The 26,583-nt window shown below is 45.1% G+C and overlaps 1 protein-coding gene across 4 annotated transcripts in view; it reads left to right on the top strand.

Annotated features, from left to right (window-relative positions):
• The window catches only part of Dmrt1 (doublesex and mab-3 related transcription factor 1), a 111,972-nt gene that overhangs the window by 39,199 nt on the left and 46,190 nt on the right, over positions 1–26,583 (top strand). The window contains exons 3-4 of one of the 4 annotated variants that reach the window (XM_059259446.1): positions 2,337–2,620; positions 25,590–25,749. In XM_059259446.1, the coding sequence (XP_059115429.1) occupies positions 2,337–2,620; positions 25,590–25,749 (444 nt within the window). The remainder of the gene's footprint in view (positions 1–2,336; positions 2,621–25,589; positions 25,750–26,583) is intronic. The other 3 variants (XM_059259454.1, XM_059259451.1, XM_059259461.1) reach the window with 3 other exon arrangements.

Raw genomic sequence — 26,583 nt, 5'->3', positions numbered from 1 at the left:
CTATGCCTTCCAAGTGCTGGGATCAGAGATATGTACCACTGTGCCTGGTTTGAGGTGGAAATCTTAGTTTGAGGGTTTCCACTGTTTATTGGGATACTTAGCTTGGCCTACTTAGATGACCCACCAGTACTCAGGGCTGAATAATCCACGACTTCATTCATCCCTTTCTTTTTAATGTCTGCATGATTTGTCATTTTTGAGATGTTTATGTCTCTTTTGTAAGCAGATTAAAGGACCCAACACTGAATACAAAAGATTAGATGTCAAAAATTACCAATTATGCCATTGAATTGTTTTATTTTATTTTATTATTTTTTTGATGTGTATATGTGAGAGGATCCATGTATTTATGTGCACCATTTGTGTGCCTGGTGCCTGTAGAAGAAGAAGAGGGCATTGGGCCCCCTGGAACTGGAGTTGCAGGCAGTTACGAGCTGCCGCGTGGGTGCTGTTTAGCAGGCCAGATGCTGTTGCTTCCTTCACAGCACAGCGGGAAATCCCAGAGACCCGTCTTCCTCTTGACCAGCTCTGGACTTGGGTGGTTTCTGAGCAGGGGTTGACACTGCAGCTGGAGCCTCTGCCGTCTGTGCCACCTTTGGCTTCTGTGGTGTTGCTTCGGCTTTCCTCAGTTCATGCCTTAGCTCCATCCCATTCCCCAGATGTCGCCATTGCCAGGTAGTGATTTCCGGATCTCAGCTTCCAGTCTCGGTGGCTCCCAGGAAGTCTCAAGCTCCTTATTTTCACTGAGCCCCGCTGTCTACATTAAACAGAATATGCCCCTCCCTCCTTCTACCACACACAGACTCCGCTCTTCATCCCCCTCTCCCATCTTCAGTCCTGATGTCCCATCCTCCGCCATCTCTTTTTCTTTTCATGTCCCACATGTCCCTGCACCAGGCTACCCCTTTGTAGTCTGATGTACTTTGTCTGATCTTGTGTCTCTCCATAGTTGGTCTTTCTCATGTCTCCTTCACTTTTCCCAAGACTTTCCATCAGGTGGAGCTCCCATAGCACAACTCTGTCCACCATTTTTCCAGCTCACAAATCTTCACTGGTTACTATTACATCCCATCTTGAGAACTAGATAAAGGCTCCCAGGCCTGGCTGGCTCCAGCCTACCTTTCAGCCCATTCATTCTGTCCCTGCTTTTGTCTTGTTCTTCTGCCTGATGCCTCACCTGCCACTCTGTCTTCTGCCTTTATTTCTTTATCCGTGTTCTTTTCTCCTCATTTCCCACCTTTTATTTTACAACCACCCCCCCCCAGGGATTGAACCCAGGGCCTAGATTCACCACTCAGCCCTATCCTTAGCTCTCTCCTTCCTTTTCCAGAGTGTGGTGCAGATTTTTTTTTTCCTGCAAAGGTCTAATGCTTCTCTAAACTGCAAGCTAATCTCCCCTTCCTCTGAATTTCCATAGTAGTTTGCGGGCGTTGCTGTTATACTGGATGATTGGAAATCCCACCACCCACCACAGCCTTCACCCTGTACTGCAGGCTTCCTGTAGATAGTACAGGGGATGCTCCTGCTGTTTCAGGGGCTGGCTCATCTCTTAGAACATTGAATGAATGTCCATTGGATAGAGGCCGGAGACATTAGTTCAGTCTCTTATTTAGACAGGTTACAGTGGAGCCCCTCCTCCATTTCAGCTGAAGAATCAGCAGAGAGTTTGTTACCTGAATCCCCAGATTCTTGGCAGATCCTGAGGAATGGGATGGGTTAATTACTCTTTGGGGGCTAAACCGACTCTCTTCTCAATTGTGTGAAAAAAGCCTTTATTGCAACACAGCATCGATTGGCTGGTCCACAGAAGTTCAAGCAGTGCTAACTGTACTTTTGCAGGACAAGTTGGTCTATTCCTGGTCCATACTCTGGTCCATACTAAAGAATACAGTATTTGCCCTGGAAGGACATAAAGGAAACAATGTGTGCTCAAACTCAGTCCCTCCCTGAGTTCCTGGGGTGACATTCCTTTATCATGTGGTGAGAATTCGTAGACAGGTTAACTGGATTCAATCTCCAGTTTCTGGACATTTGAGGGAGGGCATGTTGAGGTTGCACTCTCAGGCTTTATGGAATTGAATCTACCTCTAAAGTCATTTGGTATTCCCAATAAAAAATAACTCGGCAAGGGTCTTTCAGCTGTGCTGCTAGCAGGAAGCAGCCTTGGAACCCTGCCCTTGTGGCTGAAGCAGCGGATGATTTCTCCCTTGCATTTCCAGGCTCTTTGCTCACCTGGAGGGTGATCTTTCAGGCGTGGCCAAGGTTTAGAGGGCAAGATTTGTGGACTCCCCACACTAAATCTTACATGTCGTCTTCTTTTCTCTTTTCCTTTTTAGAGGGACGCATGGTCATCCAGGATATTCCTGCTGTCACCAGCAGAGGGCATGCCGAGAACGCACCTGACCTGGTGTCTGACCCCGCCTACTACAGCAGCTTTTACCAGCCATCTCTGTTTCCTTACTACAACAACCTGTACAACTACCCGCAGTACTCGATGGCTCTGTCTGCTGAGTCCTCCTCTGGGGATGTGGGAAATCCCCTTGGGGGATCCCCTGTGAAGAACAGCCTTCGGAGTCTCCCAGCACCTTATGTGCCTGCGCAGACTGGAAACCAGTGGCAGGTATGACCCAGAGTTAATGGGATATGCGAAACACACATGCATGTAAAAATGTACGTGTATACACACATGAACCATGCACATGCCTAGTTTGGCACACATGTAGTCACAGTATGAAAAGCACGTTGGATTTTCTTTCCATCTGTTAATAATGCCATTTAACTCCAGAGTTTGACTGCAGGGACTTGGAAGCGTTTATGCATGTATTTGGGTTGCTTTCTAGTTTTAGCTTTTCTCACATTGTTGCAGAAATACTCAGCTGGCCAGAGTTAGATACATCTGTGGTCCCACCTCCTTCAGCTTTCCCTGACTTGGGGCGGCTTAGAATATATTAGGTGTAGCTTCCTGGGTGGCAGGCATCTCCCCACAAATTTTTACATTGGGAGAGAGAGTATTAGGATGTATGTTTGCATGGCAGAAAGGGTTGAAAGGGAATTAAACTGTGTTGCAATGGCCCAGTAACATAGGTGGATGCTTTTAAGAAATGGATATCCGTCTTTCAAAGTACACGCACATGTATTATTAAAATAGTGTGCAGTCAGGAGCTTTCAATATTTGGAGCCAAACAGTGTTTTACCTCATTAGGGAAAGAGCTTTGTCTGGAATGGTTCTGTTTCGGGGGGTGGACCCATTTCCATCGGGTCATTCATCATGTCAGAAGCACTCCGAGGCTAGACTACAGTGTACACTCACGTCCTAGGAGTGGGTAGCTGAGAGGCTAGACCCACACCACCGGGCCGCAGAAGATGCTGTGATCCCACAAGAACTGTGCTCACCATGTTTGTGTGAACATGTGGAGGCTTTCTCAGCATGGATTTGATTCCAGTTCAGTGTGACATATATCCAGGAGTTGGTGCAAATCTTGGATGCCCTTTTCTCCTTCCGTATTTTCTTAGCTTTATTGAGGCATAGTTGAAAAATTGGATACATTCATATGGTACAGTGTGGTGTCCTGATATATGTGGATACTGCATTGCTTATCACAGTCAGGCTAATGAAGGCACCACCCGTGTGCATGCTTGCATTCACCTAAGATTTAGTCTGCATTTTTCAGCTACGCAGCATTATTGATTATAACCACCACATTGTACATTAAACTTCCAGAACTTAAAATTGAAAGTAGAAACTTTGATGTATGTCTTTTCCACTTCCCTAATCCCAAGCCTCTGGAGAGCAGAATTGTAAATTTCTGTTTGAATAGTCTTTAACTTTCTTCAGCCCAATTCTAAAACGTTGTCCTGACATTTTCCTCTCATCAAGCCTGTTTCATTCACCTTTTTTTTTTGAAATGAGGGCATTATTAATATTCAAGTTATCCCACTTTGGAGACTCTCTTGCTATGCTCAGGGATCTGACTAGTCCTCTGAGCTACAGATTTCTCTCAAGTTTTCCATACACTTTACATTTTTGTAAAATGTATGGGTATCTCTCTTAATCGCTCTCCACCTTAATTAGTGAGGAAAGGTCTCTCTCTTGAATGCATGTATTTGACTAGTCTTAGCAGCCATCTTGCTCTTGGGGTTTCCTGCCTCTGTTCTTCTGTAGTGGGATTATGGGGAGGCTGCCACGCCTGCCTGACATTTATGTGGGTTCCGAGGCATTTCCATGGGTCTGGGAGATCTGGTCTTCCTGCTGTACGGCAGACACTTTACTCATTTTGTCCTTTCCTCAGCCCCACGTTTTATGTTTTGGAGGGAGACTTAAAAGCGTGTGAATATTCAAATTGAGAGGTGTTGTGAGAATAATGGGAGTCTGGTGGACTTCCAGTTGGACCTCTTCAGACCTTTCAAGCCCAGTAGATTTTATGGTTTGGGGAAGCTTTTCAGTTGGTTTCTGTTGACAGCTCTCTTCCCGTGGGGAGAAGGAAGCATCTTAAAGATTTAAATAAACCTTTAACTCCAGCACTCGGGGCACAGAGGCAGGTGGATCTCCCTGTTCAAGGCTAGCCTGGTTTACAGAGCAAGTTCCAGGACAGCTAGGGCTACACAGAGAAACTATGTCTTGAAAAACACACAAACAAACAAGATTTAAACAAAGTAGACCCTCTAGTTCCCAGAGGCCCTGAGATGTCAGTTGCTGCTGGCTGGTCTGGTTTTCTGGCTGTTTCCAGCCTTTGGCAGTAGGGTAGTTGTGTGGATCTGGGAACCTGATAGGTTAGTTGATAAAGGCTGAAGGAAAGACAGCCATCTCCATCAGTACATAATCACATCTCCCCTTTTGTCAGAACCGTTGAGCTAGCTGTCAGTCCTTGACACAATGATGTTGGCCTCGCTCTTCCGCCAAGGACCAGCAAAGGCGTGTGAAGTCTTAGTTCAACCTGGAGATGTGGCCACTCAGCAGGAGCATCTTGCTGGGACCTGGAGGGTACCTCCTGTTGTGCCCAGGGTAACACCACCCTTCTCCTCATGCAAAAGGGGGAAGGGACATGCTATGAGAAGCTTCACTTAGACACATAAACAAGCCAGCCAGAGTGGGAGGGGAAACCAGGTTCCTCAGTCCTGTGAGAGAGATTTGGTGTTTGCACCTTTCCACAAACCACTAGACCAGAAATAGGCATCATTGTTCTAGCCCCAGGAGATACACAGAAGTATCATCTCATATGTGATTTTGTTTCCTCAGAGGCCCTTATTTAAATCTGCTTTCTCCCAGATGTTCTTAATGATATCTTCTCCTATAACAAGCTACTTTGGAGCAATAGGTCCTCCTGTCCTGCTGTGGTAGATGTTCTCAATAACACAAGCAACAAAAATTGTCATTTATTGAGCAGTTAGTTATAGTTGGGTTTTTATTTTTAATCCTTTGGGGGCCCACCACCCAGCTCCCAAATAAATACACAGAGACTTATTCTTACTTATGAATGCCCGTCCTTAGCTTAGCTTATTTCTAACTAGCTTTTCTAATTTAAATTAACCATGTCTCTTCTACATTTTGTCTCTGGGCTTTTTACCTTTCTTTTTCTTTTTCTTTTTTTTTTTTTTGGTTTTTCGAGACACGGTTTTTCTGTGTAGCTTTGCGCCTTTCCTGGAACTCACTTGGTAGCCCAGGTTGGCCTCGAACTCACAGAGATCCGCCGGCCTCTGCCTCCCGAGTGCTGGGATTAAAGGCGTGCGCCACCACCGCCTGGCCTTTTTACCTTTCTTTAGTCTATGTATCTTTCTTTACTTCTTACTCCATGGCTGGTTGTGTGGCTGGGTGGCTGGCCCCTGGTGTCATACTCTCCTTTTCTTGCTCCTACCTCTTCTCTCTCAAGCCTAGATTTCTCCTCCTACTTATTCTCTCTGCCTGGCATCCCCGCCTATCCCTCTCCTGCCTAGCTATTGGACATTCAACTCTTTATTGAACCAATCAGGTGTTTTAGACAGGAAGAGTAACATAGCTTTACAGAGTTAACAAATGCAGCATAAAAGAATTCAACACATCTTTGCATCATTAAACAAATATTCCACAGCATAAACAAATGCAGCACATCTTAAACTAATATTTTACAACAGTTAGTCCTACCTACTTTCCAGGGAAGGAATGACATTGTCCTTTCTAATAGTGAGAGCATCAAGATTGAGAGAGGAATGACTTTCCCAAGGTCCCCACAGCCACCAAGGGAAAGAGCCAGGGTTCGAACTTGTGTCTGTCTGGCTTTGAAGTGTGTGTCAGCAGTGTATGACCGTCACTGGGTCTGCAGCAAACTCAGGTCTGCTGAGTGTGCCTTGCGGGAGTCATCTGTGAACAGGGACCCTGGGCATACCTTTGAGCACCCTGTCTCTGCAGGTCAACTTCAGTTGTGGGGTGGATCCCCTATAAATGCTCAGGCCCTTGGTTGCTTAGGGCTTAGAGTCGTTGCCTAAGCTCTGTGTCTTCTGTTGAACTCCTTGGAACTCCCCTTGTTTTTCTTCACCCTTGCAGGTTAGAGACAAGCACCAGTGTCTTGAAGAGAGCTGATGTGTGGTTATTTGATTGAAGTGGCTGAGGGTAGCACTCTCCTGAATGCAGGAGCCCACAAAAGGTTTCCTAGTGAGATCTGAGCTTGCTTTACATAGCAGAGCTGCTTAGGGGATGGATTGATGATGTGAGTGGTCACCAGGTGTTTCAGATGGTCTGCACTTGGCTGTGCTGAGGGGAGGTCTTCTGCTCCACCCTTTGGCATTCCTTTAAACGCCCTTTAGTGGAGACAGAAGGGGCTGGTGGGTTTTGACTCAGGCCCTCCTGAGGCTATCCTGTGTTGCTAACTGTCTCTCTCCTCTATATTTCTGTCTAAATCTTTTATCCCTCGCTTCTCAAGAGTCCATGGGATAAGTTGTGGGAACTGGTCTCCCACAGATGGCACCACTGAATAGGACCCAGGGACTTGGTGAAAGGGGTGAGGGGGCATCCTGGGTGTAAGGCATGCCAAATAGGAACTGAAAGATGAAGGCAACAGTATTTTATTCTCGGGTGTGAAGGTTAGGCAGTGAAATGCCGAAGTTGAAAAGTAAGGCTTCAGCGTACATTTCTCTCCATCTAGGTTTCTTTCTCTTTCTCCTAACTTCTACCTATGAAAATTAAGGAAAGTAGAATGTTGTAATATACCATAGAAAAAAGTTCAGAGTAAAGTAGAATGTAGGAATATAGTGTTAAGAAAACTTAGAATAAGATAAGCAACAAGCAGAGAAACTATGTCCTTAATCTTCTAACTATGGGACTAGGAACACAAACTGGGAAAAATCAGAGGAAAAATCTATCAAAGAAGAGGTTAACAGGGAAAAAAAGATTCCTGTGGGAAGCTTTTGGTCCCACACTACCACTGTATGGAAACACCATATCAACACAATTAGTTTCCTCTTGGCCATTGAGGCCAAAGTTTAGAGAACAGAAGTTTTTGAGAAAAGTTGGTGGTCTTTCTCAAAAAATGAAAGCTTTCTTGGGAAAAACTTAATCTCTCTCTAAAAAACTAAAAAACCTTTCAGGTCTTTGCTTTTCAGAGATTTCTTTCTGTAAGGACAGAAATTAGATTCACCTGGAGATATCAGTATGGGCGAATCACCTGTAATGGCTCTAGAAACAACAAACCTCTTGGAAAATGGTAAAGTCTCTCTGCTAAGCCCTCTCTCTCCAAGCCAGTATTAGAAAAACAGGGGCCAGAGTTCCCTAAGGCAAAGGCCTGGTGAGAGGGTACAGGCAGAAAACGGAGAAGGGACAGATTCCACTCCAAAGAGTGCAGGGCCTGCAGAAAGCTGCTAGTGCAAATAATCAGGGTCTACGTTCCAAGCAGCAGCTGCAGCATGAGAAATGCTGAGGCAGAAACGGGGACAGAAGCCCCTACCTCCAGAAGCAGTTAGCAGAGGAACAGAGCTGCGGCCCGAGACATCAGAGGCTCTGCATCTGGGGGAGCAGGAACAAGTGGGGACAAGATCTATCCGGGAAAAAGGCTCTCTGAAAGGGCCGTGAAAAAGCTTTATTTTAAGTAATTTCATTTTCTTTCACTTATCAGGCAGAGGAGCAAGCAAGCCCTGAGGGGTTTTGCTTCTGGTATCAAAATGCCTGTCAGTCTGAAGTGCATGCAGATAGGTGTTACTTGCTTCAGGAACAGTGCCAGGAAAGAAATACACATATCAATGCAAGCTCAGGGAGAATAGAAATCTCCCCATCTCCCGTGGTGAAAAAGTGAAAGCCTGACGAAAGCCTCTCATGCTAAAAGCAGAAACTTGACTTTAGCCATAAAATGGAAGTGGTGTACTTGAAACGTAGCCATTAGGTCGTTTGTAACAGCTGGCTGATATAGAGAAATGCATTATGGAAAATATTGTTTTTCAGATCAAAATGACAGTACTGCCTGAAAAAACTTTTTTTCAGCTGAAAGTGAAGTTTTTTTCCAAAATGCTGCTAGAAAGCTTAGCTTTACTTCCCAAAAACTGAGAACAGACAAAAAGCTTGCCTCTCAGGAGATGATAAAAATGCTAATACCATTTATCAACAAGCCATTTTAAAACCCTTTAGAAAACAAGGGGAAACAGTCCTTACACTGGGAGATGGCTTCAGATGTGAAAGAAAGCTTGTGAGATTAAGTTGGGCCTAAGATTCAAGAGAGAAACATTGACATCATTAAAAAATATTCCTGGTAAACTTAAAAATCAACTTTAAAAAATCAAGAAGAGGAAATTTTACCCCATTTTACCCTCAGTCAACTCTAAAAGCCATTGTTTTACCCTCAGTTAAGCTTGGAGCCACACTGTTTTTGTCTGACTAGTAGCAGATTAATGCAGGCGTGAGAGAGTGCATAACAGCTGTGCAGAAGGTTTTTTCCTAAGAGCTTTATGGCGGTTCAGTATGGTAGTTTCACCCTTGCCCCGAGGCAAAGCTTCTCCTGTAACTGAGTGAAGTCAACAGCCTTTGTCTGAGTTGTGGCACAGGGTAGATGCAGTGAGTTTGGTAAAGGGACAGCCCCTAGTTAGAGGCCATCTGCCTCTGAGCACATCTCTGCTGGTTCAGGAATGGCTGAGAGAGCTCGGTGGGAAAGGTGACTGTGTGGAGTGGCATTGTCCTGAGAGTGTTACAGCCCCCTAGCAACAAGTGTTACAACTCCATAGCGACAGCACTCACTAAATCCCAGGGTTGAGCGACAGTCATTGATGAATTAGGCTCTTGTTTCCAACTGTCAGGAGAACTTTCAGAATGATATCAAAGCTGACTGTAAACTCTGAACTTTAGAAATGATTTGTGTACTTGTCTTAATAGTTTAGCTAAGAAATCTCTTCTAGATATTAGTTAAGAAATCTCTTCTAGGTGCTTGCTAGTGTAAGTTAGTTCTGTATGGTGATAATAGTAGTCCTTTAGAGAGTTTGCTTTTGAATGTAAGTTTGTAAGAAGTGTAAATACATACAGTAAATGGCCATGCTGATTGTAAATATGTGTAATATAGTCATGCTAGTTGTAAATATGTAATGTTTATACTAGAAGTATGTTGATGCTAATGAACCAGAGTTTAGTAAAAGCTAAGGGAACCTTTAAGTTTGATGTCATTTTTCTGATGCGGTTTGCATCAAGAATTTATTGATTTAAGAAAGGCCTTGGTACAGCTCAGGCTGTTATAGACATCTTAAGACCCATTCAAAAAAAGATATATGCCATCTTTATCATCTTCTACTCCTGTAGAAGTATGGCAGCTATGGAGATGACTGTGTATGGTTCTAAGCTCAATAGGAACCTGGGCCAGAGCTGAGTTAAGCTTAGTACTCCCTCCTGCCAGAGGCTGAGAGTCAAAGACAGGCAAATTTCTTCTTGATAGCTTCCAGCCCAATATAGAGTATGCTTGATGGAAAGCATATCTCCATGATGGGTAATGGAAGGAATAATCAGGGAAAATAACCTAAGACAGACCTCAGTCTATCTGATGGGTCCTGAAGGGCTCTTTAAAAAATTAAGAGGAGGGACCTGTGGGAGCCCACAAAGGTTTCCTGGTGAGATCTGAGCTTGCTCTACACAACAGGGCTGCATTACGGGATGGCTTGACCACTGCATGGTTACTGCAGGTGTTTGGGATGGTCTGCACTTGGCTGTGCTGGGGGGAGGTCTTTTGCTCCACCCCTTGGCATTCCTTTAAAAGCCCTTTAGTAGACACAGAAGGGACTGGTGGGTTTTGACCCAAGCCCTCCTGAGGCTATCCTGTGTTTCTAACTGTCTCTCTCTCCTCTATATTTCTATCTAAATATTTCTCACTTCTCCCTGCTCAAGACTACTCTGGGGGAAAAAGTGGGGGCAGGCTCCCCCCATGAGTTCCTGAAAGACCTAGTCCCATGGATCACTGTTTAGAATAAGCTACATCTTACTAATTTGAAGTTACTTTTGGAATCTGTGTAACACTTTTCTATGAATGAGATGGAAAATAAGGCACAAGGAGGAACATTCTCAGTGTGTGTGTGACAAAGGGTGATGCTAAGAGACTGAATACAGGGACACTGATATGGCAGATCCCTCTTCAGCCTGACGTAACCAACTGTAAACACACTTGGCTTTTAAAAAAGGTTTTAGTCATGCTCCCCCAAATTCCATTGGAAACAAATTCTTACATTCAAACAGAGCTAGCATATATGTAAGCTACCAATTTGTAAAATACCAGCTGTAGATCAGCATGGTGATGAGCAGACCTGAAGTGGGTCCTGGAGTTCTCGCTCCATCTTCATTCTGCTGCAGAGACCTGCAGAGATGCATGACTCCATGAACAGGTCGCTGACTGGGGGAAACAGAGTGTGCATTAAAGAACTGGAGTTGTAACCCTGCGTCTCAGTTAGGGTGTACTGTTGCTATATAGAGACACCATGGCCACAACAACTCTTACAAAGGAAACATTTAATTGGAGTGGCTCGCTTACAGTTCAGTCCATTATGATTGTGAAGGGGAACGTGGTGGTGTGCAGGCAGATGTGGTGCTGGAGCTGAGAGTACTACATCTTGGCTCAGAGGCAACAGGAAGTTGACTGTCAAACTGAGGGAAGCTTGAGCAAAAGAGACCTCAAAGCCCACCCCACAGTGACACACTTCCTCCCACAAGGCCACACCTCCTAATAGTGCCACTCCCTTGGGGGGCCATTTTCTTTCACACCACCACAGCCTGGAAGGCCCATATCCAGTTATAACTTTGGGTTTATCCATGTCACTTTGAGCGGAGACCCTGTGCTCCAAATCTCTGCTCTCTTAACCTACGATGCTTTCATTTGGCCATCACATGGATGCGTGAGGCAGCGTGGGAGCTGGGGTGAGATGGCTGGCATGCTTGAGGGTTTCCATGTAAACAGGGAAACTGCAGGTAATAACTGATGCTTTTATTTCAGTTCTCACTATTTCCATTTGCCACACTGTTTTAAAATCTATTGAATTCTTTGCCACGTGTTCATATCTACTTAGCTAGCTACTTCAGGCATACTTCCTAATAAAATAGTTACTGTTAAAAAGCAGAACACTGTGATAAATGGATCAAAGTATGAAAGGAATGACCATTACGTTTTTGAGGAAGAATTTGATTCACTTGGGGCAATACAAATTGCAAAGCATAGACAAACAATAATGGCACCAATGTGTTTTTTAAAATGTCATAAAAAAGCATTGGTTAAACAGTAGATACAGATTAAACATTTGGCTAGTGTTGAAGTGACAGAGGTAGGGTGACTTACACTGTAACCAGAAGGGATTTTATGGTTTGTTTTCATTTTTTTGAGACAGGACCTCCCTATATAGCCTTGGGCAGCCTGGAACTTGTTGTTGACTAGGCTGGCCTTGAGCTCACAAAGATCTACCTGTTTCTGCCTCTGGAGTGCTGGGATCAAAGGTGTGCACCAGAGTCGTCTTTATAGCTAGCAGAGAGGGTTCAGTGGGTAAAGACCTTGCCGTGCAAGCATAAGGACCTGAGGTTTGGATCCCAACACTTGTGTTAAAATAGTAAAACCCAGAAATGGTGGTACTTCCTTTGTAACCCTTTTGTGGGATTGTGGGGGTGAGCAGGCAGGTTCCTGGGGCTTGCTCACTGGCCAATCTAGCCAAATTGGGTGAGCTCCAGGTTCAGTGAGAAACCCTGTCTCAAAAAATAAGGTAGAGAGTGATAGAGGAAGACCCCCAACATTGACCTCTGGCCTCTACATGTGTATACATTCATATATATCTCCACATACACACATATAAAAGAAAGAAAGAAAGCACTCAAAGCTTGCAGAGGTGTTACAGCAGGAGTCTGGGAGGAAGGGAGAGTGGTTATCAACTGAATTTTTTTTTTTTTAAAGACAGGGTTTCACTTGGGCAGACCTGCGATTTATTCTATTAACCCAAGTGGTCCTTAAATTTGTGATTCTCTGGCCTTGGTGTCCCGTGTGCTCAGATCACAGCTGTGTGCCTCCATGTCCAGCTTCACCGTCTTTGTTTCTGGAAGGTGTGCTGAGCCTGCTCTTGGAGCATTCATTCATTGCCTTGCTTCTTCGGAAGCTGGCCGGTTGGGGTTCTCTTGTGGCTCATTCCCTTCCTGAAGCGCTTTCAGCAGCGTGGGAGGGCTTGTGCTGTTCCTGGCCGCCTGCTGCCAGGCTCAATGACTCAGGCTCTGTCCAAGAGCTGGTACAGGAGCCATACTGCTTATGTTGCTCTTCTGGACCCCGCTGCTGCTGCTGAGACTCAACTTCCCCCTTTTATACTCCATCCCCTTTCCTTACCACTTTGAGTGCCATTGTGTGTTGGGGAGCAGTGTGCATGTTTCTCAACCAAAGACCTCTTCTGGTTTCTAGAAAATAGGTATTGTAGCAGAGATCATAATTTTATTTTGAAGACAGACATCAGAAAAATCCCTTGACTCTTTGTGTGGAGTTAGGCCCCCTGCATGCCTAGCCTGTAAAGTCAAGCAAGCCACAGACTGATTCAGCACCTACTAAGTACCCAATCTATGAGAAAGACACACACACGCACACACACACACACACACACACACACACACACACACACACACACACACCGCTGGTGCCAGTGAGCACTCTTGCAAGCTTGCTTCCTCTCTGGGCCTCTGGGGGCAGCATCCCGGAATCCCAGAGCGTGTGCTCCTGTGAACACCACCATGCAGGCTGAGAATGGCTTTAATGGCTTCTGGTCTGTCTCCAGCCTGCAGAGATTTGTGGCCCAATCACAGATTCCTGTCCTGTTGGGAAACAGGAATAACATTTGTGACACTAGAACAAACTCACGATGAATGGCTGCTTCCGCTGACCAGCAGCTCCATTTCCCATCGGCATTTAATTGCCTGCAAAAGCTGTTTATTGCCTTGTGCACTCCTCCACGGCAACATTATCTCTTAAATAAACATGTTGTACCTGGCTGACAAGGGAGAGGTGCATATCAAGTGAGCAGAAATAAATATGGGGAGGACTCAGAGCCGAGCCTGGGATCTCCTTCAGGCTCACAGCTGGCGCTCTTTTGTTGCCTCTACCCAAGCCTGTGCCACCAGACGTCTGGGTTCACATTCCCGCCTCAGTCGGGGCGTGGTCAGGTGACAGCCTTAGGGGTTGCATTCCTCTGGCGGTTACTTTGGTCTCTGTCTGAGTCATCCCATGATAATGATTGTCCACTGACAGCTATGCATCTCACTGGAATTCGTTTATGTATTAAATAAACATACACCAGGGGCTGCTACACTCTAGAATTGACTGCCAAGTGAAATGGATAGAAAAAACATAATAGGGTAATTGCAGTTAACAATAGTTCGTATATTTTTAAATAGCTAGAAGAGACAGTGTTAGGTGGATATGAAGACTCTGATTTGATCATTCCACATCGTGTCTGTATATGGAAAAAACATGAAGGGATGTTGGGAATCACCTATATAGTCCTTGGTTTGAACTGAGATACAGGCAGGAAGGGAAACAGATTCTGGCATATGACACTTGGCACAGAAAAAGACACCTACTGTAGGTGTTCCTGGGATAGCAATCCAGCCCTCTCAGCTTGTGAGGGCCAGAGGACCAGGCCTGGCATTTTAAAAAGCTGCCTTCGATGGCTTACCTGCCTACTGATGCTCTTCATCCTTAAACCAACAGCCTGAGCAGGCAGGCCCTTGGCTTCACAGGAACTTCTCTTTTCTAGTGTAGTTTAGTTCTGGGACAGCCATGTTAAAGTATGGTGAAAGCACAGACTATGTGGAGGTACCCTCACCCCTGCCTTCTCCACCACGCTGCAGTGTCTGTCCCACAGGAAGTGTGGCTGTGTGAAGCCAAATCTTAGATCCACCTCAGTTCCCAGGAAAAGTTAAAATTAATAATCCTTAAATCATTTTGTGTGTGTGTCGTCTGTTTTTATTATTTCTAATAAATTTATATAACATTTATAATATATATGGATGGAGGGTGAGAGATGGACAGGATATCTCTCTCTCTCTCTCTCTCTCTCTCTCTCTCGATGGACAGGATCTCTCTCTCTCTCTCTCTCTCTCTCTCTCTCTCTCTCTCTCTCTCTGTCTCTCTCTCTCTCTCTCTCTGTGGTTCTGGCTGTCCTAGAACTATCTATGTAGACCAGGCTGGCCTTGAATTCACAGAGATATGCCTGCTTCTGCCTCTGGGTACTGGGATTAAAGGAGTGCACCGTTAAACCTGGCTTGTGTATATGTTTTCAAAGACAGACTGTCCCTATAGAGCCCAGGCTGGCCTTGAATTTGGATGTCTACCCTCCCGTCTTAGACTTCTAAGTGCTGGGATTACAGTTGTGGGCAAGTATACCTGACTCTCAGATCCTCTTAAATTTAAAAATGATAATAGCAGAGAGGACACAGGAGAATGTAAAGCCCTTTTTCTGGCCTGAGAAGGTTGGTCCGACTTCTGTGAGGAACCTGACCATGTCTTTTCATCTCAGCCAAGCATACTTCTTACAGTCTTGCTGTTTATGGGCTGCCTGCCCATCCTGTGGCCCACATTATCACTAGCAGGTTCGCCTTGTCCCACTTCCTTTTTTTAGAACCCATTTCTCTTTTTTTCTTTATTAAGACATTTTTTATTCATTTTATATACCAACCACAGATCCCCTTCTCATCCCTCCTCCCCCCCCCCCAATTTTCATCCCCCAATCTACAAAAAGGTAAGGCTTCCCATGAGGATTCAGCAAAGCCTGGTTGAGGAAGGGCCAGGGCCCTACCCCTGCATCAAGGCTGTGCAAGGTATCCTACCATAGGTAGTGGGCTCCAAAGAGTCAGCTCATATACCAGGGGCCCCTTAAACAGACCAAGCTACACAACTGTCTCACTTACGCAGAGGGCCTAGTCCAGTCTCCTGCAGGCTCCCCAGCTGTTGGTCTAAAACTCATGAGTTCCCACGAGCTTGTAGAACCCATTTCTTTTTCTAGAATTCAGTGGTCATTTGCCACTGTATTGACTCCTTTTCTGTTGCTGTGGTAAGACACTGTGTCCAAGGCAACTTAGAAAAGAAAGCCTTTAATTGGCTTATGTTTCTGGAAGGTTATAGTCCATGATGGTAGAGCTGAGACATGGTGGCAGGAACGGATGAGAACTCATGTCTCAGAGCACAAGCAGGAGGCAAAGAGCTGAGCGGCATTGGTCTTTTGGAGCCTTAAAGCCTGCCCCCTGGTGACATACTTCCTGCAGCCAAGCCACACCTCCTAATCCTCCCCAAACAGCCACCAACTGGAGGCCAAGTATCAAATGCCCAAGACTTATGGGGGACATCTCGTTCACACCAGCATATCTACTGTCTGATGATAGGTGGACACTGGCTTTCTTGTCAGAGAGAAACCGGCAGCATTCACACACCATCAAAGGAATTTATAAGGATTGTGTACTTTTAAATATTTTTTATGACAATCTCTTTCCTCAGGCAAACAGGTGTAGTATCTGCTTTAGGAGTATTAGAGCTAACCACCATAATTTGATTTCTTAAAGATTAAGTACAGAGGCATAACTCTGTTGATGCCTGGAGGATTTACTTTAATTCATGTTCCATTACTATCATGTGTATTTATTTTATATCTTATGTATTCATTAATTCTAGCGATCTTATAGTTGCTTATTTTTTAACCTTTCTAGTAGGCAGTCATTTTTGTTGAAAACTTTAAATATCTCCTTTTCTGATGTGTGTTTTTAGTACATATTCAGCTTTGATGATGAGGGTGGGTAAAGATGTTACTGTTCTTTGGTTAAGGGAGAACTTTGCTGAGCTCAGAGGGGAGGGTCTGAGGACTGCCCATTTTTACAGTACTCTAGTAAATAGAGTAGATCCCAGGAGAAAACTGAACTGGCCTCTGGGAACCCGGGGGCAGTAGGGAGCCGGCGACCCTGACTCAAGAGAGCGAGGGATGGAATAAGGCCCTGGGGACCCTAAGGAACTGTTTTCTCAGCCTGGGTGGAGCAGTGCCAGGAGCATCCCAGGACATGCAGAGTGTGACAGATGTGCCCAAGGCTTTGGGAGAGGCCTGTCTGTGCCGGGCTGTCCTGCAGAGAGGTCGGCGTTCTGAGGTGGTTCTGTTTGAGCTACACTGAGTCGCACACCTTGTGATGTGCTGGAACACCGGAAGTGCTGGCAGTTGAGCCGGAGGCTGGAAGAAGACTGTTAGCACTCTGTTGCCAGGTTGTCCCGTCACTGGTGCTGTGTGACACAGCGTCAGGGTCGCAAACACTGTCGTCTTCGGGAAATTGTGTGAGGTGCTTGAAAAATTAGATCATTGGGTCACAGGATTTGAAAGCTTTCAGCTTTGATTTCTTTGGGCTGGTGGCCAAAATCTCGTCTATTTACATTTGCCTTTTGGGCTAGCTCTTTTTTCCCCTCTTGCTAATAGCTATGAATTTGATATAAAATTAGAAGCTTTTCAGAACATTTAGGTACTTGACTGAGTATTACATTCCTTGAGATCCGCATTTCTATGATGCTTAAGTGTTCTTCATTATTTGAATAAAGACTAAAGTCAAAGGAATGCATAGCCGAGACAGGTCGGTCCTGTTTTATTTGTTTGTTTCAATGCAGTATTAGAAATACAAGAAAAAAAAGGACACAGTTCTAAAGCCTCTTTAATGTGTTGTAAGACGTGAATAAGAAACTTTATTCATTCATTGTCACTCTCAAGTGCCCGACTGTCCAGCATAGTGGAAGTGGTTGACGAAGAACCAGAGGGCAGCATAATTTTCAGGTATTGAGGCCAGAGCTCAGTTTCCTCAGGAGAGAGAGAGAGATGTTGCACTGTAGGAAGACGGGTCTGGACAGGATATGCTGTGAGATGGGGGAGGGGGATTTTGTCACCTCTGTTGTTGAGAATTCTCAGCACATGGTGACAGTGAGAAGTAGATAGACGTGTAGTTCATCTCCGTCTTTTAACATTCTCTACAGAAAATATACCACTTCTACCTGCTCCTAGGACACTTCTCCATACCTTCTTCTTGGTGTCCCCACGGGCCCTCTGAGGGTCACCTGTGGTGTACAGCTTCCTGGGTGGGGTTTAAAGGAAAGAGAGAAGAAGAAACAGTTTACCTCTTTATCTCGTTTTTTTATACCATTTCCCATCATATTTCATAGCATAAATATTCTTTTTGGCTTTTCTATTTTTTACCAACCAATACTTTGAGAAAGAAGGCAGATAGTCCATTCATGTGTCTTGTATTTATGTAAAACTAGAAAATGAGAAGCCCTGGAACTTTAGTGAGTGAGTGAGTGCATGCAGGCATGGGTGTGTGCCTGCATGCGTGCATATTAACAATGTAGAATGTTGAGGGTTTTTTCTTTAAACAAATTGAAATGTAACAACATCTCACAATAGAGATATTTTTAAATATCCAGCAAAATATTTAAATGCTCAAATATTTTTAAAAGTATGTGATAGAAAGGCATATTTTGTCTGAGTCAGCACAGGGTCCTTGAATGTGGTCTCCAGTGAGTGGCCACCACTTCATGTCCCATATTGTCTGAGCCTTCAACACACCCTTGTCAGGTCTTGTTAGCGCCATTTAAGTGAAGAAATTGAGGCTCAGGGAGACCAACCCACTCAGCATTATCTCACCACTGGTTCGTGGGTAGCTGGAATGTGAACAGGCTTTGCCTACTGTGGAGGGCTCTTCTTTCCCAGAGTGCCTCTGTCTTCTGTGTAAGGCACAGCACATTGCTTAGTCTTTGACTCAAGCCTGAAAATTGTAGTGACACTAAATATGCTACTTCTTAGGTTTATTTCTCAAAACATGTTGATGCACGCGAGTGAGCGCGCGCACACACTCTGACAGAGGAGAGAGAGAACACGCTATCTTTAGGGAAACCTATTTTCATTTATTCTTGAGTCATTTGATGTGACCTGTTCCCATGATGGTCTTGGAGGGCGATGGGCCTCTTCATGCCATTCATGAGTTGGGGGGTGCCCGCTAGGAGTCACCAATCTGTGCTGGAATCTTTAAACAGTTTGAGGACAGTGTGTGAACATGTGCCTTTGCGTCCACTTGGAGGGTGGCTCTGACAGCCTCACCTTGCCCTGCAGGCAGTCTGTCATGTTCCGTCCTCATAAGACAGCCTTCATACTGCTGATTTATGCTAAAAGTATCCTAATGTTTCCGGCAGCTCATGTGTGACATGAATATAATCCATATTTCTTAAAGCAGATAATCCAAGCGGCTTATTTCCCGATACTGCTGATAGGGCTGTATCTCTTGGTATCTGCCATGGAGATTCTGACGGTAACATATTGTTTCTGGGTCACTAGCTTTGTCTAAAACAGTAGGTTGGAACAGAGTAGCAAAGGTTAATTAAGTTTGTCCATCATGGTGGGAACACATATGGATGACTGTGATGCATTGTGCTCTAAAATCAAAGTTCCTGAACGTGCGGTTGCTGGCGTCTTTGCTTCTCATTTTCAAATGATCCAAAGTGAAGTTTCTTCATTCGATGCAGAGTGATGAGAAGAGCTGGGCTGTTGAAAGGCGGTGGCTGCAAGTGGCCCTTTAAATAAGCAAGTGTCTCCATTGAAATGGGGAAGGTGTCTTGGTCAGTGGAAGAAATCAGGAGCCCCGGGCAGTTCCCTTTCTTTCCTGCCTCCTTTCCTCGGTGCCCTGAGTAGAACCAAGCTCCTTGCTGGCAGCATCTCCATATGTTGATGATGATTAAATTCTTAGGACTCAGTGAGGTAACAGGACAGGTCTCTTGGATCTTTCAGGAAATACTCACTTTCTTACTCTGAAGTTGCATTATTCCTGTAGTCAATAGCTGGTATTTTCTCAGGGCAACATCAAGAGTACCCCCCCCCCCCCCAGCCCAGCCCTCTGCCAGTCCAGAGAGCTGCTATGTAATGCCATCAGACATTCGATGTGTTAGCAGTCTGGGAAACCCTATGTCTGGATAATTATTAGCCAGGTGTTTTAGGGTAAAACTTGTCCCATCTTCTCTTCCAGCTATTTTATTGGTTTTTTTTTTTTAATATGTATAATTGATACTGGCATTTATGTCTGGCTGTGTGAGTTTGGTTAAAAAGTTAGGGTTGGAATATCATTTTATTTTTAATTATCTCTGTGTGAGTGTGTGTGTGTGTGTGTGTGTGTGTGTGTGTGTGTGTGTGTGTGTGGTTTGTGCCCATGTGTATTGGTGCATGTGTTCATGTGCACAAGCATGTAGACAAGAGGACATTGTCAGGTTCCATCACATTTGGCTTTATTCACTTGAGACGAAGGTCTCTCACTCAGTCTGGAGGCAGGCTTGTGTCCAGTAAGTCCCATCCATCCCCCTGTCTCCACTCTCCCCATTCACTGCCAGCACTGGGGTTGCAGGTACACTGGTAACCACCCCTGGTTGATTTTTTTTTTTTATGGGAGCTAAACTCATGTCCTAACGTTTGTACAGCCTGTGACTTCACCTGAGCCACCTTCCCAGCCCTAGTGTCTGAATTTCAGAGTGTGAATCATACAAACAAGGTTCTGTCTCGAGCCCAGAAGATTCTTTGTAGAATTTGCAAAGATAATAAAGACTCTAAGGTAGTCCTAGCTCGAGATTATTCCAGACACCCAGCCCTCTTTCATGACCTCCCAGCTCCCAGGGAAAGGGGACATTTTAGATTGGACTTGGCTTTTTCTAACTAGGCACCTGTTTCTGAAGGTAATTATTCCCTGTGTCTTGAGTGCTTAGACTGAGTCCTACAGTAAGAAGTGTGCTTCACGTGTATTTATGTACACAGACACTCACAGAGCAGTTCGACCCAGGGTGCGTACACTGTTCACATGGATTTGGCATTACGTTTTTCTCTGGTCTTGTTGATCTTGAACTTCTGGGCTCAAGGGATTCTCCTGTTTGATCCCTCCAAGTTGTGTGCGGATGGTGACTGCATTATTTCAGGGCCTGCGATGAGCAGCAGTTCTGTATTTTGGAAAACACAGTCTAAGAAAAGTCAGTGCCACCGATGGAGACAGAAGATGTGAAGGTGTTCTCACTAGAACACTGAGCATCATGGCTGAAAATGTGCATTTGGGTTTCTTTTGTAAATTATCAATATCCAAAGATTAATTGCTTTTATGGTGAAGTCAAGCATCGTAGACCATTTAAGTCCAGATACGATCCTGAAGTCCCATGGCATGGAGGGTATTCCCGTCAGCTGTTTGGGGCTTATGAGTAACTGTCAATGTGCTCCAGGATCTGGAGACCCGAGGGGAGGGTCAGCTTTGGTTCTGTGTTTCCACATGACCTGCTCACTTTGCCAGGCTGCATCCTATGGCTGTTTTTCCATTTCTTGAATTTAGTGAGATAAACTCAAACTCCGTTCTTCATTTCTACTAGGAAGGGCCCATCTACACGAGTTTTCTTGTTTTTGCATGCTTCCTTCTGTTGCTATTGCTTTGGTAAGCTTGGGCTTTACAGTCTAAGACAGCTTAGATAGATTGGTTCTTGAATTATCTTCTTTCGGCTGATCCCCCCACCCCCTCTCAGGAGAGGAAGAGCATCCTTTCTGTGTTTAGACAAAGACAAACAGTTCTTGTGTTCTTCAGCGTCTTGGGTGCAGCCCTCATGGTGGACACCCTCCCCACAATGTTCTGAAGAGTCCCTGGGCTCCCTCACAGGCATCTGGGTCCTGCCAAAGGCCTCTCCCCCTTCGCTCCCCTCCCCTGCACTCCTCTCTTTCTGTCCCTTCCTCTCCCTCTCCTCTTCTGGGTCATTCACTACGTGGCCACATTAGAGAAGGTAGTGAGAACACAGAGAGGAAGGCACAAACTTAGAGGATCTTGAGGGCTGGGTGGAGACAGGCAGTAGGAGCCTTGGATCACAGCCAAGGGGACAGTGCCAGCATCACAGGACTTGGCATTTGATCTTTTGTTGTTCTGGTATCTCTGAGACACGTGCATAATAGCAGGCACTTAGCCTATACATTAGGAATAAGTGTTTGCAAAGGGCAGCATGCAGTGTGGAAAGTGAACAGGTATGTGTCTCAGTGGACACAAGGGGCTCTCTGACGAAGCGCTCTGCACAGATGAGGTCTGCCCTGGCTCAGGTGCATGGCTAGGTGAACCTGAGAATAGGCATTGCAAACCAAAGAAATGGTTCTAAGGATGGCAGATGTTGATCTCAGCCTTTACCCTCTGCCCTGGAGACCTGAGGTTCCAGTCTGTGAAGAGTTCTGCCAGCCTTTACCCTCTGCCCTGGAGACCTGAGGTTCCAGTCTGTGAAGAGTTCTGCCAGCCTTTACCCTCTGCCCTGGAGACCTGAGGTTCCAGTCTGTGAAGAGTTCTGCCTTTACCGTAGAAGTGTTTCTGATCAGAAAACTAAAGGTTCGCCTCAGACGGGGCTTGAGGGGCTTGAAAGATTGTAATCCAAGTTTGTCTCAGGGTCTGGTAATCCCTGCAGTTAGTTGTGTTGATCTGTGGAGGACTCTTGGGAACACTGTTCTCTTTAAGCCACAGCTTCCCTGTGAGCTGGCTTACTGCCAGCCAGAGTACTCCTTTTACATCCTTCCCCTGGAAGGAGAGTTCAGCTTTCTCTAAGATCGGACACTTCTATCTGAAACCGTACTAGACAGACGGCAGATAGGATTTGGGAATTTTTAAAGAGGAAATGATGAGGTTGGACACTCTTGAGCTGTCCTGCGATATGACTGTTACTGGAGACAGGGTGGTTTAAGGCCTGTGGGTCAGATTATCGCCATGCATTTTCTCAGCAGTTCAGCACAACAAAACCCCAAGCTTCACGGATTCCTCTGGAGTTAATACTAACAGTACGTGCATTTGCTGCCTGCTCGGCTCCCGCTTGTGGGTCACACTCCGGTTTAGAGACTGGGGTGGGTAATATGATTATAAAACATGTCGCTTGCTTGCCAGCCACCACATGCTAATAATAATAACAGACATAATTCACTAGAATCTTGAGTGTTTTAGGTTTTGCTTGGTTTGTTTGTTTGTTTTAATATAAAGGAACAAAAATAAAATCTCAAAGAAGCAAGTTAGTATTGCATAACGGGGGGGAGGAGAGAGAGACAGAGAGAGAGAGAGAGAGAGAGAGAGAGAGAGAGAGAGAGAGAGAGAAGAAAAGCAGCTATTAACATAACTGAGTAGTTCCTCCATTTACTACTGTGAGGAAAGGGCCTTCAGGATATTAGATTAGTTTGAAACAGGTCCCCCAACCTTGGCACAGTTGTGGTGTTGGGGTGAGTACTTGATTGTCAGGGGGACTGCTGTGGGCCCCGTGGGAGTATAGCAATGTCGCTGGCCTTTATCTCTAGATGCCAGTAGCAACTGTCTTTGCTTCCGGGTGTGACAGTTGAACATGTTTCCAGATATCAAATCTCCCCGTAGGGACAAGGTTGTCCCCAAATGAAAACTACTGGTTTTAAGATCAAACAAATATCAAAGGCTTCATTATCCACCCATCTTGTCTAAGGTCAGAGTAGCAGGATTGTGTTGTCTGTCTGTCGTCTGTCCGTCTTGTCTATTTAAAATTAGAAGGGAAGTGACCTGGAGTTACTCCCAGGGCTTTTAGGGTGAACATCAACTCAGTTTTAACTTTGTGTTTAAGTGGGCTCTGTTTTCTTAGAGACACCTTCCTCCTATGCCGTGAGTAGATGATTGTTATAGTGGTCTCAGTTTTCTTTCTGAGTCTAGCCTCTAAGGGCTGCGCCACCTCTCCAGCCCTTAAGCATTATTCTTTGAGTTGGATGTAGCTGAAGTGACTGAAGACCTCAGTCAACTCACATTTTAATAACCTCAAATGGAGTTTGGCCTTTTGTATCTTTTTCTTCTGCTGCTGGAAGTCTTCTGTTGTGGTATCAGAGAGGCGTTGGGGAAACTGAATACAAATAACTCAATTTCAGGTTCTAAGTAATCACAGTTTTTTATGCTTTCTGGAAAGATGAAGAATTAAATGGGGGACAATAAGGGTATGTATGTTTTGAGACAGTGCTTATTTTCTGTTTGAAAGAGTGCCGTTTGACTGCATAGCTTTCTGGGCAGTGTGCATGCTGGGATGGCAGCTGTTGGCCAATCTGCTTGTCGGACTTGACCTTTTGAACTGTTTTTAATACATGGAATCTTGTTCTTCTCTGGTGTATGGATACATGTTGGTAATTTTTAGAGTATATTAAGCCACGGTTTGGGTGACATGTTTGAGTTACCTAAGGAGCTTTGGAAAGACCCAGGGTCCAGGCCACATCCCAGACCAGTTGAATTAGATTTCTAAGGAGTGGAGCCAAGACATCAGTTCCTTCCTTTATTCTAGTGAGAGTCAAGATGGAGAACTTGTCCACACTATTCGTAAATAAAGTTTTATTGGGGCAGAGTCCATTCATTTGCTGTTGCCTAGAGACACTGTGGTAAACCCTCAATTAGTTACTATTTAGCCATTTATAGTAAAATGCTGGCTGACTGTTGCTCTGAAGTCATGGTGAATAGTAACTATTTCAGTATTTGTATGTACTTCCACAGCAAAAGAAAAAATGCAGCATTTTGCAGAGCTTGTGGGCTCAAGTCCCATTAACTTCGTACACAGGAGATATTGAAAACTATTTTCTGTTGTTGTTGCTTTTTTACTCTTTTGGGGGGGACCTACCACTCATCCCCCAAGTAAATCACACAAGGAGGCTTATTTTTACTTATGAATGCCTGGTCTTAGCTTGGCTTAGTTTCTTGCCAGCTTTTCTTAACTTAAATTATCCTGACTACCTTTTGCCTCTGGGCTTTTCCTGTTCTCTTACTCTGTAAATCTTACCCCCCCCCCCCCCCCCCCGTGGCTTGCTGTGTAGCTGGGTGGCTGGCCCCTGGAGTCCTCCTCCTTCTCTGTCCGCTAGCTCTCTCCTTCCAGATTTCTCCTTCTATATACATATTCTCTCTGCCTGCCAGCCACACCAGCCTTTCTCCTGCCTGGCCATTCAGTTCTTTATTAGACCATCAGGTGTTTTACACAGGCACAGTAACACAGCTTCACAGAGTTAAACAAATGCAACATAAACAAAAGTAACACGCTTTAAAATAATATTCTACATTTCTCTGCTTTTGTCTAAAAAAACTGAAAAGGGTTTTAATTTAAACATAGTATAACTACATACAACAAAAACAGTTATCAAGTAAGAATTAATTTACAATATTCAATCCATTTACATTTAGCAAATTCAGAGAAAGCACTCTACTACCCATCCATCTTAGTGACTCCAAAGTTTCTTACAGAATTTACTTTCTATCATAACTAAGAAAAACTTCCAACTATAACTATTGTAACACAGCATAACAGAATTAAACAAATGTCACATAAACAAAAGTAACACACTTTAAAATAATATTCTACTGAGTTTTTCTTGAAGAACTGACTTGTAGATGCTGTCAAACCCGAGGGAATGTGACTGTCTCAGCACCCAGAGCAAGGAGCCCATTGTTCACATGGGCGTCTCTGCTTAAAGTCAGCCCTGGACTGTTACGCCCATGCTCCTTTCTCAGACTGTGTAACCGGCTCTTGGGAAGCCTGCGGCTTCAGTTTGAAGGAGGCTGGAGTTCTACTGAAGCACTTAACAGAATCCATCACACCCCCTCCAAGAAAGGCTGAAGATACAGTTCAGTGGGCAGAGTACTTACCATGCTGGCGAGAGGTTCAGAGTTCAGATGCCCAGCGTCTGTATCCATGTGGGTCAGGCCTGCGCACCCACATGCAGTCATCAAGAGGTGGAGATGAGATCCCTGGAGCAAGCTGGCCAGTTGGAGTAGCTGAACTGGTGAACTCCAGGTTTAAGTGAAAGACCCTCCCTTGATATATGAGGTGCAGAGTTTCTCTGACATGCTGAAATTGAGGTATGGAGTGTGTGACAGAGCAAAGCAGCTCATCGTGTGGGACACAGAAAGAACAGACGGACCCTGGAGGGTCCAAGACAAACTGTCCTCTAGAGTCTACCCTCCCCAGCCTACTTCCTTCAGTTAGGTCCCATCTCCTAATGTTCCCAGAATTTCTCAAGTTAGTGCTGTGCGATGGGGACCAGGCCTTGGGCATGAGATCCTGTGGGGCCATTTCATGTTCAAACCATAACAAAGATGTTCTTTAATTTTTCTTAAGCAGATGAAGACCTCAGAGAGCCGCCACCCAGTGAGCTCCCAGTACAGGATGCACTCATACTACGGGCCTCCCTCCTACCTGGGCCAGAGCATGTCCCAGATCTTCACCTTTGAGGACGGCCCCTCCTACTCAGAAGCCAAAGCAAGCGGTAGGTTCTGTGGTGGGTATCTGGAATTGAGATGACGCCTAGCAGGAGAGAAGTAGTTTTCTGTGGCTGTGGCTCATGGGAGCTTTGGGAGATTTTTAAATTATTATTAATTCTTTGAGACTATCATACAGCCCCTCCCAGATCTCCCACCTTCGTATCCATCCAACTTCTTCTCCTTCTCTCTCTCCCGCCCTCCTCCCCTCTCCCACAGAGTCCAGTTTGTGTTATGACCTGCCCTGGATAAACCAGGGCACATCTGGTTGATAAACCGGGCAGCAAATCTCTAAAGACATCTGACTTTCCTTCTCCAAGCAGCAATCGAATACCAATAGCTTCTTAGCTGGGGTGGGCCTGTGTCTTCGTGTGTGTCCGTGTGTCCATGTGTGTGTCTGTGTGTCTGTGTGTTTGTCTGTGTGTCTGTGTGTCTGTGTCCCCTGTGTGCATGCACACTTCCTCCATGCTGGGATTTTGCTGGCTGGAGCTTGCACAGGTCTTATGCATCACAGTTGCTGTGTGTTCATACATGGAATTGCCCTCTTACATCTGGAAAGCAGTGTTTCCTCAAGTCACCCTCCACTTCTGGCTCTTAAACTCTTCCACTTAGACCCCTGATCCTTGAGGAGAAAGGATGTGATATAGATGTCCCATTTAGGGTTGAACACTCTAAAATCTCCTAATCTCTGCATGGTGACCAGTTGTGGGCCTCTGTAGTAATTAATGTCTACTGCAAGAAGAAGCTTCTCTGCTGAGGGTGGAGAGATGCGTTGATTGACAGTGTAGCGGTAAGTCGTTAGGAGTTGTTTTAATACTATGTCCATTATAGAATAATAGTAGGCTTTCTCTAGG

This window comes from Peromyscus eremicus, chromosome 1 (genome assembly GCF_949786415.1).
Source record: "Peromyscus eremicus chromosome 1, PerEre_H2_v1, whole genome shotgun sequence".
NCBI lineage: Eukaryota > Metazoa > Chordata > Mammalia > Rodentia > Cricetidae > Peromyscus > Peromyscus eremicus.
Note: the sequence above shows the minus strand (reverse complement) of the source record. Positions and strands in the feature narration are given on the sequence as shown.